Source organism: Periplaneta americana, chromosome 15 (genome assembly GCF_040183065.1).
Source record: "Periplaneta americana isolate PAMFEO1 chromosome 15, P.americana_PAMFEO1_priV1, whole genome shotgun sequence".
Classification (NCBI taxonomy): domain Eukaryota; kingdom Metazoa; phylum Arthropoda; class Insecta; order Blattodea; family Blattidae; genus Periplaneta; species Periplaneta americana.
Window position 1 is genome coordinate 62,106,088 of NC_091131.1, and position 19,382 is coordinate 62,125,469.

Consider the following 19,382-nt stretch of genomic DNA (forward strand, 5'->3'; position numbering starts at 1 on the left):
AGTAACTATAGTAATCAGAACTGGAATAGGTTGTAGAGAATTGAGTTTGAGAGGAAACCAAGCGCACTTCGTCGAGCCATTGTTCTATTGCTTTTAACAGATCCTTGGTGACTCGACAGGCAGCAAAGCCATCCAAGAACTTGCCAAAGCTGCAGATTGGAGCGCTGCTGATATTTGTTTTGTTAAGCCATGTATTTCCTAAAACAAAGTCACTTCCCTTGCAAGAACACATGGCGATGTAGTACTTGTACTCTTTCGCAACAATGATAGGAATATCAGCTACACTCAGTCTACATGAATTCATCTTTCAGGTCAGAGGCCGGCAAAATCTCTTTCAGGCCTGCCCATACCCGTATTCCTTCGTGAGCGGGCTAACGCATGGAATCGCTAACCTGCCTTCACCTTCCCTCACAAGCAGACAGGCAGTGTCGTTGCACGTGACGTCAACAGTCCTAATAGTGACCCGAAAGGACTGTTTTGTTTCGTCGACCTGCACCAGACTGTGCTGCTTTCAGATGCATTATAAATATCAACCAAGTCATTCAAACCTGACAAGAAGCCTACAGATATAGACAAACTACTGAAAACTTAATTTGTTGTCTTCTCAAACTTACCGTTAATAAAGAAAGATATTTCTCGTCAACATAATATCCATTAAATGCCAACAGTTATTATAAATTACTTGCACTTTCCTTTTCATCATAGTAATATAAATTTAATGCAAACCCTTCAAACTTTCAGCTTCATAAATAAAAATAAATCTGTCCCTCAGAAGTTAAATAGCAAATTAATATTCTGAAGAACGAAAAGCTTTTATACATTTTACAGGTATTCATGAGGCTTTTAATTATTGTTGATAAGGAAAAAGTTAAAATGAAATATTTTTCTATAATAATTGTTGATATTCATAATAATTGTTACCAATATCTTTTCAACATATTTCCTTCTCTCCTCTCCTCTCCTCTCCTCTCCTCTCCTCTCCTCTCCTCTCCTCTCCTCTCCTCTCCTCTCCTCTCCTCTCCTCTCCTCTCCTCTCCTCTCCTCTCCTCTCCTCTCCTCTCCTCTCCTCTCCTCTCCTCTCCTCTCCAACACTTTGCAGGAATATGAAATGTATAATATTGTCTTATTATTTTATGAATTCTGTAGCGCAATAAATCGTAAAACTGGGTTTCTTTAATGTAGAATTATCTGCCGTTATTTCTTGAGTCACATACACTTTGTAGAAAAATGAATTGTATAATATTTATCTTATTATTTTATGAAATTCTGTAGCGCAATAAATTGTGAAACTGTGTTTCTTTAATCAGGAATTAGGGCCTATCTGCCGTTATTTCTTGAATCAGATACCCTTTACAGAAAAATGAAATGTATAATATTTATCGTATTATTTTATGAAATTCTGTAGTGCAATAAATTGTAAAACTATATTTCTTTAATCAAGATTTTTTGATATGTTGAAGTGACCAAATAGCCAACGAACTTAGATTTCAAACTCGTACTGTTTCATCTTAACCAGCGCAGACTGGCTTCCGTGAATGCAAGTCACTCTAACTTATAATACGAGCAAACAGGCAGGCTTTCTTGCGTCCCGCCTGGACTGAACTTATAAAACCTGGGCTGAATGGTTTCAGTCTTAAAAGTTAACTTGCTTTGTAGCTTCACCGGAACCCAAGCCTGACGGCAGGCAGTTACGGGCGTGAGTCTTGTCTGATTTGCCGTTGTCTGTCAGACAGGCCTACAAATATGTACATCACACAATTTTAGGAAGTGTAGATTTTATGCAGTAAATGTAAGCAATATGTAGCAGAATTTGATAAAGGTACTGCTACAACAGCTTGTCTCTTATTCTCGGTTTATATTGCTCACCAGTCGTTTTTGTTAAATACGAAAATAATTATTGACAACATTATCAGTTGTCTGAATTTGAAATCAGTATGATGCCTCCAAATTTTGAAATACTGCAAGTCTTTTCTAACCACCTAATTAAGAAATAATGTCCCATTTTCTAAAACAATCAGAAATATTTAACGCATTCAATACTGTGTATGTATGTGTGTGTATATAAATATATATATATATATATATATATATATATATATATATATAAACATTTAAGTATTAGAACAAATACTATTCCTCGCGTCTACTGAAAGTTTTTCTCAACAAAAAGCCATATATGGCTTTTTGTTGAGAAAAAGTCCACGAATATTGGTGAAACCGAGTTTAAAACTTTCAGTAGACGCGAGGAATAGTATTTGTTCTAATACTTAAAGGGGTTCATACGAGAATTGTAACTTATGAGTCATTGTGTATATGATATATATATATATATATATATATATATATATATATATATATATATATCATATCGAGGTCTACCTCAGGGCGCTGTCCTCAGCACAACTTTATTCAATATTTATATAAATGACTTACCCTCCCTATTAGAGGAATCAAACATGAAAACAGTACTATTTGCAGATGATATAGTTTTGTGGACTTCCGGATCTTACAGACATAGAGACAAAATTCAAAATTCTCCTCTAAATCAAATACATGAATGGAATACATCAAATTTGATGACACTCAATTTAAGCAAAAGTAACTACCAAATATTTTCACTTGGTAAAAAAAAAAGAGAATTCAATATCCAATACAATGGCCAACACCTTCCTAGGACTTATGAATCCAAATATCTTGGAGTTATTTTCGATAGTAAGTTAACATGGAGCAACCATTTGAGATACATTTCTGAAAAAGCTCGTAAAAGATTCTTCCTTCTAAAAAGACTAGCAGGAAAGAAATGGGGGTGCTCTAGGCATACTTTGAACACTACATACAAAATGTTTATACAGCCAGTGCTGACATACTGCGGAGAAATTTTAATTACTTCACCTTTCATAAACGAAATAGAATATGTTCAAAACCAAGCTCTCAGACTCATTACTGGTGGAATCAAAACAACTCCAATAGATTCTATGAGATTCCTCACTAATATTAACAGCATCAAAATGACAATAGAAGAAAAAGCACTGATTCAATATGAAAAACTTATTAGATTACCAGGAAACAATTGGCATTCATACAGTCCTCTCTGTAGATTGAAAACTCAAAAAAGTTTCATATCCATTGTTCAAGAATTAAAACAGAACGTCAATATCCCGAATTTAAAAGAAAACCTACACATTAAAGCAAACACTTTAACTCTATTAAATATAGAATATAATCTAAATTTAACAGAAGAAATACTAAAATCAGAAGTAAACACTAAAATACTAAAACAATTGTCTTTAGAGACAATTAATATTAGGTACCCTCCACAAAACTGGCTTCATTTATACACTGACGGATCCTTGATCTCCAGAGAACAAGGGCCGGTGCAAGTGTTACGTACTGTCTCTTCTCACTTTATAGATCTCTTGGGTATGGAACAACAAGTTTTGATGGAGAAATCATTGCAATAAGTGAAAGTCTCAGGAATCTTCAATGCCACATCAATAAATTTAAAAATGCAGTTATATTGTCAGACTCCAAAGCAGCTATTCTATCAATAGTCTCTAAACACACACTTTCATCTCAAACAGCAGAAATAACTAAAATGCTCTCTCAATTAATATCACTCAATAAAAGAATTGTATTCCAATGGATACAATCACATTGTGGAATCCTGGGAAACGAGAATGCCGATGCTCTAGCAAAGAAGGGTAGCACTGCTACTTACAGACCTGTTACTAAATCTACGTATTACTCTGTGAAAAGATTTATTAAATCTACATACTTAGACTTCAACAAACAAAATTTGATAACACAATCTCAAGGGAAAAAATGGAACTCTCTGCATAAAATCCACAGTTAATTCCCGATTTACCACGAAAATCGTCTGTAGCTGCATTTAGATTGGCAACAGGCCATGATTGTTTGGCCAAACACCTGCATAGAATTGGAATATATCAGTCCCCTAACTGCCCATTGTGCAACTCAAACCAAGAAATGGATTCGGAACACCTCAAAATCTGTGCTTCATGATAATATCTTTGAAAAATATTGGAGTGCAAGAGGTCAAATGACTTTATTGTCAAACGCCTGGCATTAGAAAACAAAAACATATATATATATATATATATATATATATATATATTAAGAAAGAGCTTGGGTGGTACTAGCTGTTAATAATAATAATAATAATAATAATAATAATAATAATAATAATAATATGTTGAAAACACAAGGAAGGTATCAGTTTTTAATTTGGCTTTTTGTTGAGAAAAAGTCGACGAATATTGGTGAAACCGAGTTTAAAACTTTCAGTAGACGCGAGGAATAGTATTTGTTCTAATACTTAAAGGTTAATACGAGAATTGTAACTTATGAGTCATTGTGTAGCAGATTTTAATGTAAACAAGAAAATATGCATTTGAAACGAATTGAACAATGCGATGATAAAGACACAGAAGTGACAGTAATCTTTAGTTAAGAAAAACTTACTTTTAAGATAAAATATGCTCGGAAAATTTTCAAGATGAAGAAATACTGTGTCATATACATCTGAATAATAAAGAAATAGAGAAAAAAATTATGAGCGTCAAGTGCATACCTCAATCTTAATCGTAGAAGTATCGTGTCTAATTAAAAAAGGAATTGAAAGTCATCCCGAAATATAGATAGACAAGAATAAAATATAGGCAAATTATTTCATTTTTTAAATTGGTTTATTTTAATTACGCTTTATCAACTGCAATAGTTATCTAGCATCTGAATGAGATCAAGGTGATAATGCCAGCGAAATGAGTCCAGGCTCCAGCGCTGAAAATTACCCAGCAGTTGCTTTTAATGGGTTGAGGGAAAAACCCAGGAAAAAAACTCAACCAAGTAACTTGTACCAACCAGGATTTGAACCCAGGTCCGCTCATTTCACGGTCAGACATGATACCCGTTACTTCACAGCGTTGGAGAAATAAATTTGATTTTAAAATCATGTGTAGGCTATACTGTAAATTGTTTTAATTACTGTAGTAATATTAGTAGCAAATACAACCTGCACATTTGAACACACAAATAAAATTTTCGATTTGTAGAAACATAGATGAAGCCGTAGAGCATGTGAATTTGTGAGTTCTTTTAATTGCCTAGGTTGCAATCTATCCTACTTACAAATCTACCAATGTAGAACACAAATTACAAAAGCTCCATAAGGTTATTGGAACGACGAGACGAACTGTAATGAGAAGGCTCAGACCAGACACAACTTTAAATCTTTATAAAACATTTGTCATCTCAACATGGATCTGAATCACGGACATTCATAACCATACAAAAAAACTATGAATAAAAATATTATGAGCATGTAAATCGAATGTTAAACTAAGGTATTGCATAGAGAATGCCTAACTACAAGCCAGTTAGAAAGAGAAATGTTGGTAGAACATGTAAGAGATACATGACCCATTTTGGCCTTTCCACATATTTTATACATTGTGGCTGGGCTTTTACTTAAAACAACATACGATCACAATGACAATGTCTACACATACATCCACAACAAGCGTATCTTGACCAAATGACCCTGTCTTCCACACATTGTTGAAGATGCACTCGTTAGACGTAGGCCTAGTATAACCTAGATTTTAAAACTGAGTATCCAGTAATAATTGAGGCGATCTATGGAACAAGAACTTGACTAGAAAATGTTGAATTTGAGATACAGAGCATCAGACATTTTAGATCTCGTAACAGCATTGCACAAAAAGACACTCAGAATGTTTCTAGAGAGTTCTGTGTTTGTTGTTGGGAAATAATATTTTGTCAGGACGGAAATGTGTTATTAAGAATTCAATATATGCTGGCAACGGGAAATCGATGTAACTGATGTTAAATTATTATTCCAGGGACCGCCTCAACTACAGTTTTTCTTTGTTTCATGTACAGACCTTAAGCTTGCCCCATCCAAGAACAAATCCAGTAGTCCCTTCCTCTACTGGTGAGGTCCGCATAGGTATCCACTCGAATGACGCACGGCTGGGCAGGTACAGCTGCGGGTAAAACACTCACATCATCATTTGTATTTTAATGTGGGGGAAGATGCGCACAACAGACCTTGAATATCATAAGTAGAGCCTAAAAATTTGGCAAAATGCCTTTTTTTATTAGTTGCAGATACTGAACTTTTGTTATTAAAGAGAAAATGTTTCCATGTCGTTCTCAGTATTTTAGCCTATGAGTTTTTTTATTTTGCCTTGTTTTATTTTTCTTTTCGCCTATTTTAACGAAATTCTCTATTCCAAAATTTAATGCCTTCATTGCCGTTTCTGTATAAAATCTTGTTTCAAAAATACTTTAATAAGTATAATTAATATATATTAATGTGTTTATTCTTTATACTTTTTTTGTGAAAAAAGGAGACAGACTTTTGTGGTAGAATATATTACTTTACTAACTTAGGCCTATGTAATTATTGTGATTTTAGTTTACATTATTGGAATTAGATGTATTTATTGTTCACTCAGCTACCACAAATGTTAAATTCAGACACATAAAAGTGGAGATCAGTTAGATTTCTTGATTTTTGAATCGGAACCAATCCTACCGCTGTCCTTGTCAATATTTTTTACAAAAACTAGTATAATAGATTCCTCTCTCATCCTCTCTGGCAGCCTACTTGGGTAGTCTTTAACATACCTTCCTGTTCTTTCAGTATACTCGCAAACACTTCCATCTGAATAACAGCAACAAAAACCAAGGGAATTGTCACATCATAAACTTCTTGCCAACACAGCATAGATATTCACTGAAAAGGATAATTGTCGGAAAACCCAGTAATCCTGCACTTTTACAATTTTACAAGGCCTTCTAAAAGAAAACATCCCATACTGTTAATAGCGCTAGGAAAATACAAACATTTTAGAAATTCAATACTGTTAATAGCGTGGGAAAAAATACAAAAATGTTAGTTGTTATCGTAAAACAGCGGTGACCAAAACTCGAACTGCAGTGATTACATACGACAGATAGCCTATGAAGTAAGGAGACGGAGGAAAGGTACTTGGCAAGAAAATTACAACCAGTGGTGGTTCCATCTTGATCAATCCCGCGGATAAAAATCTCAAACTTTGCTGTATCAGTAATGTCACTGTTGTCATCAAGAGCCAGTGAAAAATATACGATGTTTCCTGCTTCTTTTTTTAACCTTCCTCTTCAATATAATCAGGAATTTTCTAAATTCTTCTCTCGATGCTTAGTCCAGAAATTCGTAGTTTTTCAAAATTAAAAACTTCTTATGGACAAGTTATTTAAGCTATTTTAACCATTACTCTTTTGAGAAATTCTGTTCTATTAAATGGCTTTAGAGCATGAGATATTTCAAACCTCATTAGGTAATTGTCTACCTTACATTTATTTATGTCATCTTTCTGTTCCTGGCTATGATTCAAGACATGTCAGTTCCTGGCGTTTAACAGTTCGTTGACACATAATATCGAATCGATTTTTCTACAATATTATTATTAAATGAATAACTAATAAATATATAGTTACCCTCATCTAAAGACTAAGATGATTAAAATTGAGACAAAACCCAATAATTTTATCCTTGTAGGGAGAAGATCTAAAAATATCAATGTTCATGCATATACAGAATAATTATAGAAACATATAGTGGTCAGTAATAATAATAATAATAATAATAATAATAATAATAATAATAATAATAATAATAATAATAGTAATAATAATAATAATAATAATACAATATTCAGCGTGATAATTAATTGAACCGTTGAGCAAAGTAAACATATTACATTTTGTCCGACAGAACAACAAAAAATGCTCCTCATTCAAATCAAGATTTCAGGTATAACTCCCTGTAAAGTTGATTTGAATAATTTCGAGGGAAAAATTGTTCAAATTAACTTTACAGGGAGTTATACCTGAAATCTTGATTTGTATAATACACGTCACTGTTCGTTAACAGAAAACCACAATTTAAGTCACACGGAGTTAGTGTGCACTCGAAGTTGGTTGCTTACGGTTGTCAGCCCACTTTGTGGATACAGAGGGAAAAATTGGATCGGTGTCGGGTAGAGTTCCCGGGTAGCTCAGTTGCTCCTCATTCTTTACGAAATCACCTCAGCAACTAAAGAAACAAATATCAAAAGTCCTTCAATAACTGTCTATTCAAAAATACAAAATATTACATAGGTTACATAACTTTGATAAATATGCCAGTGGTGGAGTGTACATGCTGCATTGTAAGAATTGCCCAAAAAAGTATATTGGCCAAACAAAAAGGAATTTTAGGATTAGATATTCTGAACATAAAGCAGATTTTCGTCACAATCGTAATAAATCCAAATTCGCAACCCATTTGATTGAGAACAGCCACGAACTTCAAAAAATGTCCGACGCTTTACAGATTTTAAAACCCATCAGTAAAGAAACCTTTAATTTAGTTGCTGAAGAATTTTACATAGCTAAATCGCTTAATAATACTGTTTCATTAATTAATGAACAATTACCTAGTTTCGGTAACCCCTTATTTAAATTAGCCAATGGAAACTCTTCTCACTGCGGCACGTACCCCCCTCCACTTACATCATGACGTGTTTTTTCATACTGTGTTATTTCACCAGTCACTACTACGCCACAGACCAGGCAACATCACTTTCTTTTATTACGCCAAGACCAAAGACCTTGTAAGTAGTTTATCGTCACTTCATTTCTCTTTCTGGTTCTATACAGGTCCCTTCACTAAAATTTATTATTGATTTTTGCAGATTTTACAATGTGCTGCCACGTCGTGATGACTGATGCAAAACAATATTTTAATTTGTTATTCTTTTAACTGTCTGTGTCTCTATTTTAAGCTGCATATATATATCTTGCAGGCCTCAATTTTTTTTAAACAAATTTAGATCTATAAGCTGCACACATGTCAAATACTTTTATGTATTAATTTTTGAGACCTCATGAAGGTTTTACTATCATATATATATATATATATATATATATATATATATATATATTAGACTGTTCATAAGTCAAATTTTACTTTTCTTATCATTGTATTTTTATATCTTCACGTCATGTACCTTAACACATTTCGACGTTACTTGTCCATCTATGTCTTTATATGAAAAGCTTAATATCACGCAAGTCTGACCTGAAGATGCTATTATAATAGCGAAAGCGCTAGTCAGAATATGTTCATGTAACCTATGTAATATTTTATATTTTTGAATAGACAGTTATTGAAGGACTTTTGATATTTGTTTCTTTAAATTTGTTAACTTGTCGGACCAACATGCCTTTCAAATTCAGCAACTAAAGATAAATCTAATCCTGCTAAAATTATTGGATTGAAGAAGATATCTTCAATTCCAACGTGGTCGCCACATCCAGGAAACAATCTCAGTTTTCTCTCGACCTATGCAAAACCTTCATGGAAGCAGGAAATTGGAAAACAATTCTCTCAGGAGATTCCTGGAAAAGTACATTAAAAAGGAGATTCCATCAGTCAGAAATAAGAAAAACATATTTAAACTTGTGTTATGAAGAAGCTGTTAATAGAATTCGTGCCTAAGTTGGTGGGAAGAAAATTTGGATATTCATAGATGAAACCACCGATCCTACAGGACCTATCTAGGAAATTCATTATTGGACTTTTGGAAACCACAAAAAGTGAGTCTTCTACATACCTTCTGACTCCAGAGCAATTAGAGAAACCGAACAGCTCGTTTACAGTACAACAATTATTATTTCCAAATTTTCTACTTATACTTTGGCCAGAATTTATACATCACGACGACATCCTGCTTTTCATTAAGATGCTGCTTCCTGTGAGAAGGAGGCTGCTTTAGCATTGAAAGTACTCTTCCCAAGATACGGCCAATTCAAAAACTTCTCAATTTCAGAACTAACATTTTTCAGGAGAAGCAGAAAACTAATTACGAGAAAATGTTTTAAAAATGGAAACAAAAATATATCTACAGGTTAGAGCTGCTCTCAGTCTACTATTACTGAAGGTAATGAAATGAGATATCTGAACTTTGTTTACTCAGGGGTTTACAAATATGTTGGACTTCTGGTGAAGTATATGCATACTTACAAAAACCAGTTTTCTGCAGTAATCTCGTATATAATTTAAATGTTGTTTATTTGTTTTATCTTACTACACGTACAGTATGCAAGATAAAATGCTATGAACCCCCAGTATAATAGGCCATTTTATAAAATTATTGAATACTTTGTTCTCCATATTAGGATATTAATGAAAAAGAAAAAAAAAGTTTGAAGCAAATTTTCAAGAGAAAGCTGCTACATTACAATCCACACCTGAGAATAGTAATGAGTAATGGACTCGTCTAAAAAGCTGTATACAGACAACAATATACAGAGAATGTGGGAGAATTAAGAAACCTTGGGTCACAGGGAAAATGTTGGACAAGATGGAGGAAAGGAGAAAATGGAAAAACATCAACACAGAAGACGGTAGAAGAAACTATAGGAAACTTAACAACGAACTAAGAAGAGAAACTGATAAGGCGAAAGGAGACTGGATGAAAGAGAAATGTAAAGGAATAGAGAATCTAGAAAGAAAAGAAAGATATGATTTTTTATGTTATGTTATGTTTTATTTAACGACGCTCGCAACTGCAGAGGTTATATCAGCGTCGCCGGATGTGCCGGAATTTTGTCCCGCAGGAGTTCTTTTACATGCCAGTAAATCTACTGACATGAGCCTGTCGCATTTAAGCACACTTAAATGCCATCGACCTGGCACGGGATCGAACCCGCAACCTTGGGCATAGAAGGCCAGCGCTATACCGACTTGCCAACCAGGTCGACTATGATTTTTAATGTACAGCGAAGTAAAATGTTTGGACTTCACAAATAAGAAAAGCAAAGACATGTGGTTGATAGTGGACGAAATCGGAAATGAAATAACACACAAGCAAGGAATACTGAAACACATGGACGAAATATGTAGAAGAGTTATATGAGACAGGGAATCGTCCAGATGACTTGTCTATAGAAGACGAAGCAGCCGTATCAGAAGATGAAAAAGGATTTTCTTTTTTAAGGGAAGAAGTTGAACTAACGCTTAAGGAAATGAAGAATGAGAAAGCAACAGGAGTTGATGAAACCCCCATTGAATTAGTGAAATGCTTGGTTGAAGACAAGAAAGAAATTCCATCATTATGCTTAATATATGAGCAAAGTGACTGCCCTGAAGATTTCACGGAGACAATGTTGCTTCCAATACCGAAGAAAAATAATGCCAAGAAATGGAACGAGTTCAGGACTATCAGCTTGATATCGCACTTGGCGAAGATTCTTCTGCGAATACTGAATCGACGTTTATATTCTACGATGAAAGAACAGTTGGAAAAAGAGCAGTTTGGGTTCAGGAAGCGAAAAGATACGAGAGATGCAATTTGAAGTGTATATAGAGCAATTCCACGTGTAACTGACTGACATTTACAGTACACTTTGACAGCAAAATGTCTGCCTAAATTGTATAATGGGTTGAAATTAGACTGTGTCACCGCAGGATTTTATAGAGGGAAGTGTACACTTAAGATACATATAAAAATAAATGTCTTTAATAGGAAAAGTATACTATTTATTTACGTCCAAAGTGTGTGTAACAGACTGACATAAATGTCAACTCTCTCTTCGGGTGAACATGGTTCTCCACAGATTTCTCTGAATTGTCATTGCTGATACAATTTTGCAAAATATAGTTCGGAAAGGAAATTGTAATCTTCAGTTTAAGTTGAAAACGACCTCCAAACCACGATTAGTAATGGAGTTATGGCCGAAAAAGTGATGTGTAACAGACTGACCTCATTCTGTAACTGACTGACATCTCTGAATTATAAAATGAAGTTGCACTTACAGAACCGTAAATAGTACAAAATAAGTAGTAAATTAACATAACGATTAATTTAAATGAATAATATGTTTTCTTTCTTTCCTTCTTTCTTTCTTTCTTTCTTTCTTTCTTTCTTTCTTTATTTCTTCCCCTGAGTTTAACCTCTCCCTTGTAGGTTCATTTACACGACCCACGCCACCCGGGCCTTACAGGGCCGCGACCTGTCGGGAGAGGAATTAAACTGTGGATCACATACATACTTTTTTGACCACACAAGGACATGGAGGGCCTCCCCGGACGAGGGATCAGCTCCGATACAACACAAACATTGAAGACATTACACAGCATTCACTCACACATATGAAAGGGTTAAGGGAAGGATCGCCGTCCATGGCCGGACTTTCAAGAGGTACAATCCCGGCATTTGACTGGAAATAACTGAGGAAACCATGAAAAACCTCAGTTAGGATTGCCGGCCCCTGGGATCGAACCCCGGACCTCCCGAATGCAAGGCCAGCCCTCTACCACTCCGCTAGCCCGCTCGGTTAATATGTTTTCCAGTATACAAAAATTAGTTTGCTTAACCATGCATCTTAAATGACACATATTAATGCACATACAAGTATTATATAGGCCTACTTAATAGCATATATAGTCCTTTCTCTGTGATTAAATACTGTATATACAAGCCATATGCATTGGTATTTAATTTTAGGACTATAAGAGTGTCACAGCAACCTTGACAGCGCTTATCACTCTATATGGCATCAACTCCCCAGCCTAAGACAGTACGTTACGTTATTCAAGCGCGTTCCTAATCATCTGGCACTGACCTCCTTATCGATTACGATAAGGTGACGCAGATCACAGTTTATATTTTCCATGCCTATGGCTGTTATATATTATGTTCATAATAATAGATTAGAATGTTGAGTTCTGCTTTTAGATTGAATTTGAACCATTGGAATTAAACACGTAGAAGCACTCTACGGCACTCGTTGACTCACTCATTTAGTCTAACAAGTATGTACTGCAGGAACACTGTCAATATGTCACTTGGTATCGGAACAAACTTTAGTTTCTTTTCACACACGGAACCTGTGGACCTTTCGCACTGATTGTTCACAAGACAGTTGTACATATTCTACAACATAGGGATCTAATACTTTCACGTAATGAACTCCATGAGATGCCGGAACAGGTGCAAGATGTTCAAATCGTTTTTCGAGATACTTTTTTCATTCGTCTATCTCAATCTGTGCTACCTCCTTAACAATAATTTGGATGTTTTTATTGCTCACAATGTTACAAAATTCTGTAGCGCTTTGTATCTTCTTCCCCGATTTCGCAGGCATCCATGCCATCCTTTTTACTTGGCCTCCAATCACATCCACGGCCCCTTTGCCATGATGTGGCTGAAAGAAGTTCCATTCTATGTTAAATTCAAATATGCGAGCAAGCAATGTCACATTGCTCAATGTTTACTTCTGTTTAAAATGACTCGCTGCTTTATCTGAAAATATTTTTACCACCTCAATGTTCGGAAGAATCGCCAAAATTTCCGAAAACATTTTTCATAGACAAACATTCACTGCATAGCCTATTTGTCATGTGCTACATAATTTGACACTAATGCAGACGATTTATTCTGAACTTCCCTGTCACCTTCCTGTTTAAACAAGGCAACAGCAGTAAATTTTGAGACCTGCTTATTGCTCCAATGAGCTGCCTGAATCTCATTTTGCTTTTTTCACACTTATCACCAGTTCACGTATAACTTCACCAAGGCCTTCCAAGTAACTAAGCACGCTGTGACAATGAACAGCATAACAGCTGAGAGAGAGACATGTCAGTCACTCACAATGCCGCTGCGGAAAACGAAATCACTTTAGAAGAAAATGTTCTAATACTTTGTTATTGGTCATGTAGTAATAACGCAGAATACCAAAGGAAATTTTAATCTGTCAATTATTGTGCTGTGTGGAAGAGTTTTTGTATGTTTCTTGTGACGGACTGACTGTAACTTACAGTACAAATAATTATAATGATTTTAAGTTATTTAGGATCTTAGGATACTTCAACTAATTACATATTTACTTCAAGGAAAGACCAAAATATAGTATACAAAAAAGACGGCTCGAAATAAAACAAATTTACGTGTCCAAATTGTGACACGAAACATAAGTATCTATACGTGTTTTTTTAAGCGTTTGGAATATGACAAGATCTGCAGCAAGTTATAGACTAAAAGAAAGAATATTTTAAACATTATCTTACGAAATAAGGCGATTTAAAGTATAAAGAAACATATTTCTTCAACAAAAATACTCCTAGATCAATTTCAAGAAATTCACCTCAGTATGACATTTTCGTGGAATTGCTCTATAGTATTTGTGGACCTAGAAAAGGCGTTTGACAGAGTGGATTGGAATAAACTTGTGGGGATCCTAAAGAAAATTGGCGTGAATTGGAAAAAGAGGAGACTGTTCAGTAACCTTTATATGAAACAACAAGTCAGCGTCAGAATAGGAGAAGAAATGTCAGAAGGAAGTGAAATAGGGAGAGGAGTACACCTACCCTGTTCAACATCTATTTGCAGGATTTAGTGAAGAACTGTTTTCAGAACATGGGAGGAGTGATAGTAGGAGGAAGAAGAATAAAGTGTGTTGGCCTAACATTTGCTGATGATATGACATTGTTAGCAGAAGAGGAGATGATACTAAGGGATATGCTATTGGAGCTAAATGACAGCTGTGAGCAGTATGGAATGGAGATAAATGCCAACAAAACGAAGACCATGGTCATAGGAAGAAAATTAAGAAGGTAAACTTACGAAGGCAGTAGAGCAAGTGGACAGCTTCACATATTTGGAGTGTACTATAAGCAGTAAGATGAGCTGCTGCCAATAAGTCAAAAGGAGAATAGTAGTGATAAAGGAAGCTTTTAATAGAAAAGGAGCAACTTCTGCGAATCTTTGGAGAAAGAACTAAGGAAGAGACTAGTGAAGTGCTTTATGTGGAGCGTAGTATTGTATGGGGCAGAAACATGGACATTACGACGAAGTGAAGAGAAGCGAATAGAAGCACTTGAAATGTGAATATGGAGAAGGATGAAGCATGTGAAATGGATAGAGTAAGAAACGACACTGTGTTGGAAAGAGTGGATGAAGAAAGAATGATGCTGAAACTGATCAGAAAGAGGAAAAGGAATTGGCTGGGTCACTGGTTGAGAAGAAATTGCCTACTGAAGGATGCACTGGAAGGAATGGTGATCGAGAAAAGAGTTCGGAGCATATATCGGGTAATAGACGACATTAAGATAATTTGATCATATGACGATACAAAGGGGAAGGCAGAAAATAGGAATGACTGGAGAAAGCTGGTTGGCAGTGAAAGACCTGCTCTTGGGCAAAAGACTATGAACGAATGAATTAGGATGTCATTAACACTTTTCATTTCCGTGATTACAATCAAGCAGGGTTGCCATACGTACGACTATAGTCGTACGCATACGACTATTTCGACTAATTGTACGAGGTACGACCGCACTCTAAGTCGTACGCAATTTTGTACGACTATTTCACTGAAGGGAAAAAATAATTGGGAATTTATAATGTTGGTTTATAATTAAAATAAAATTTATGGTTAATTCGTTCCTTTTAGATAACTTTTCTTCATTTAGTATGTCCTGGACTAATATGAAAAAACATGCTTTTAAGGGGGGAAATGCTTTGAAAATCGATCTGGTAACTATCCTTGCCATGCAAGTCATAATGTTTCTTCTTGAGCTCTAGGTTTCACGTGTACGGCGCGGTTATATCAAAGTAATACGAGTTTAATGTTATTAACTTCCCTGTTTGTTTGATAAAGGAAATCTTTTATGAATTAAACAGTACCGCAGTAGCATTAAGAAGTCTAAACGCGCCGACATTATAGAGGTGTCGGATTTGAGTTGACTGTAGATGAATTAATTTTATATAGTTTTCCGCCGCCGCATTTATTGATACTAAATTAGGCCTATCAGCCGCCGCGCCAGCCAAAGATAAAATTTCTGCTGACTTTAAATATAACAAAGTTGTTTCTAATCAAGCGTCATCGTGCACGCCTTACTGCGGTGACAGTGTTGAAGGTGAAGAAATGGGTGGTGATTTGTTTCAATGCTGAATGTCATTGTGGATGTGAACAATAATTAGTAGTATTTTAATTAGAACTAAAATTTACTGGTAGACATATATTATACAATATATACGTATATATAATCAGCCTCGGTAGCTAGTCGGTATAGCGCTGGACTTCTGTGTTCGAGGTTGCAGGTTCCATCCTGGCCCAGGTCGATGGCATTTAAGTGTGTTTAAATGCGACAGGGTCATGTCAGTAGATTTACTGGCATGTAAAAGAACTCCTGTAGGACAAAATGCCGGCACACTGGAGACGCTGATATAACCTCTGCAGTTGCGAGCGTCGTGAAATACACCATAATTTAATTTATATATATATATATATATATATATATATATATATATATAGATTTATTTTGCGATTCTTTATCAACTCCGTAATAACATTAAGGTGACAATGCCAGTGAAATGACTCCAGCGCCGAAAGTTACCCATCATTTGCTCTTAATGGGTTGAGGGAAAACTCGTAAACAATCTCAACCAGATTACTCGTCTCATCCAAGATTTAAACTCCGATCCGCTCGTTTCACGATCAGACTTGCTAACCATTACTACACAGCGGTGGACTAGAAATACATTAGGAAGTTGCGAAATGTACGACAATTTTATGCTGAATTACGACAATTTTCATAAGTTGGTACGACGATTTCAATTCCTTTATCTGGCAACCCTGCAATCAAGTATCACCATAGCCTTCATCCTCATTAAATACTTCAATTCAACTTCCAACTAGAGAATTAATGAATCTTACAGTGTCTTATATTTCACATCATCAAATTTCTTTTGTTTTATAGGTACGAGTCCCGTGCAAGCTTTGTTGACAGGAAATACTGGTTTCATATTCAATTTCAAAAGATGGAAATATTGTGGCTGAATATTCCCCATTGTTACATCAACACAAACATTATTGATGTGGACGCTACAAAACGTAAAAAGTTTTATACAATGTTTTACTACTGCCCGGTATAATATGCAATTTTATCAAAATATTCAATATTTTATACTGCATAGTATACCTTTAACCAGGGGCGGCTTTAGGGGTAGTGTCCTAGTGCCATGACATTGCCTAAATAAATTGTAATTATATCTTATTTTCAAGTGTAGGCCTACATTCAGAGCGCTGTAAGTTCACAAATTTTATAAAAATACGGGTTTTCCATAAAGTGATTCAAACATCGATTTGAATTACCGCGCCATGTCAGAGACAGCAATGCCGTTCTCCTTCTCATGCGCTGCTGTATATAGCTGTACAAGTACACTGCCGACCAAAACAAAACGCAGCACTTGAATAAATTTGAAATATTAAACCATAATACAAATTATAGCATTCCTGTGTGCTTGTATGGACCTCTTTATGTTAGGCAAGTGTTTTTGGAAGAAAAGTTTACCCATTGGGTGGTTTGTGACACTGTCTTTGCCACTTCCTGTCCCTTAGTCTGTATTTATTGCTGTGATATTAAAATTTACAATCCTAAACACAGGCAGCTAAAACAAATTTACAACATTTTTGTTTTCTTTTTTTGCTTATAATGGAATTCTGTGATATTGAACTGAGTTTTAAACAACGTTTAAGAGAGTTAAGATGACGTTAAAACCCATGAAACCTGGTAGAGCAGTGGCGTTGGTAGAGGATGGCCGCATCTTACGTTATGTGGCTCAGGTGTTGCATACAACTTCGTCGACGGTTTCACGTACAGTGCAGAGGTACAGGGAACTTCGTTCATATTCTCGAAGACCGGGATATGGTAAGAAAAGATTAACTTCTTGCAATAGATGATCAGTTCTTGCGCCTTCAAGTGCCGCGTAACCGCCGCAACACTGTGGTCTAAGCCAGAAATCGACTGGAAAAAGTGCGAGGTGTGAATGTCAGTGAGTGTACTATAAGGAGGAGGTTACATGATGCTGGCCTGATCTCCAGAAGACCTGCTCCTGGCTCAGAACTTACAAGACAACATCGTCAAACTCGCTTACTGTTTGCAAAGGAAGACAGAAATGGGCTGAGGAACAGTGGAGAACAGTTTTGTTCTCTGATGAGACCCAATTCTGCCTCAGATCCCCAGATGGAAGAGAAAAAGTGTTGAAGAGGACTGGAGAAAGGTATTCTCCATGAAAATTTTCATCAAGGACAGCATTTCATAGCCGTTCAGTGATGGTGTGGGCAGGCATCAGTTTTACTCTACGAATGGACCTTGTCTTTGTGGAGGGTGAGTTTGTTACTGCCCATCGCTACATGAAAGAAATCCTTGGGCAACATGTTCTTCCTTTTGTATCTTTTATTGGTGACAATTTCGTGCTCTTGGAAGACAATACACGTCCTCGTGTTGCGAGATATGTCCTCTAGTACCTCAATGAAGTAGGGATCCAACTCATGCAATGGCCATCACGTAGTCCGGATCTTAACCCAATTGATCATCTGTGGGATATTTTAGGAAGGAATGTCCGTCACCATGCTTCAGATAATCTTCAAGAGCTACGGGGCCATGTATGCAACACATGAGTCACATAACGTAAGCAGTGGTCATTCTCTACCAATGTCACTACTCTAGTGGCGCTCTCGGGGCTTAACGGCATCTTAACTCTCGTGAATTTTGTTTAAAACTGAGTTCATTATGACAGAATTCCATTATAAGCATAAAAAGAAAACAATAGTGTTGTAGCTTTGTTTTGGTTGCTGTGCTTAGGGTTGTAAATTTTAATGACACAGTAATAAATGTAGAGTAAGGGACTGGAAGTGGCAAAAAAGGGTGTCATAAACCACCCAATGAATATACTTTCCTTTCCATAACATGAATTAATACTTGCTTAAGACAAACAGGTCCGTAGAAGCACACAGGAATGTTATAATTTGTATTATAGTTTGATATTTCAAATTTATTCAAGTGTTGCGTTTTTTTTTTTTTTTTTTTTTTTGCTCGGCAGTGTATATACTGTATTTATCATTCGAGCTAGCTGCAATCAACTCTGTAGGAGCGTGCGCAGAAGTGTTTTGTAACCAATCCGATGGAGCTTCACGGGGTTGCAAAGGGCAGGAGGAAAGGTCTTATCCGCGCCATTCAGTTGACAACTCATTTCGAGATGGCAGCACTAAATAAGGGATATTAATTTCATGCTAGGGCTAGCTTTCTTGCCGGCAAATACTTTACCCAAAAGAGTGTAAGAAAAAACAATACGGTATCTGGCGTCATATATCGATCGTTCAGTTCAAAAGTGCGACAACTCAAAAATTGCAATTTTTTAGTTATTTATACACTGAAAGCCCCTTTCGGAGATCTTTCCGATTCAATATTGAGATAAGTCATATTTACAACCGAAAAGAAAACACAACGAAATAAACTGCTT

General features: G+C 35.7%; 1 protein-coding gene across 2 annotated transcripts in view; it reads right to left on the reverse strand.

The window, feature by feature from the left end:
- Positions 1-19,382, reverse strand: part of LOC138715010 (trypsin-7-like) — an 88,048-nt gene that overhangs the window by 16,477 nt on the left and 52,189 nt on the right. For both annotated transcript variants that reach the window (XM_069847388.1, XM_069847387.1), the window contains exon 6: positions 5,925-6,026. In XM_069847388.1, the coding sequence (XP_069703489.1) occupies positions 5,925-6,026 (102 nt within the window). The remainder of the gene's footprint in view (positions 1-5,924; positions 6,027-19,382) is intronic.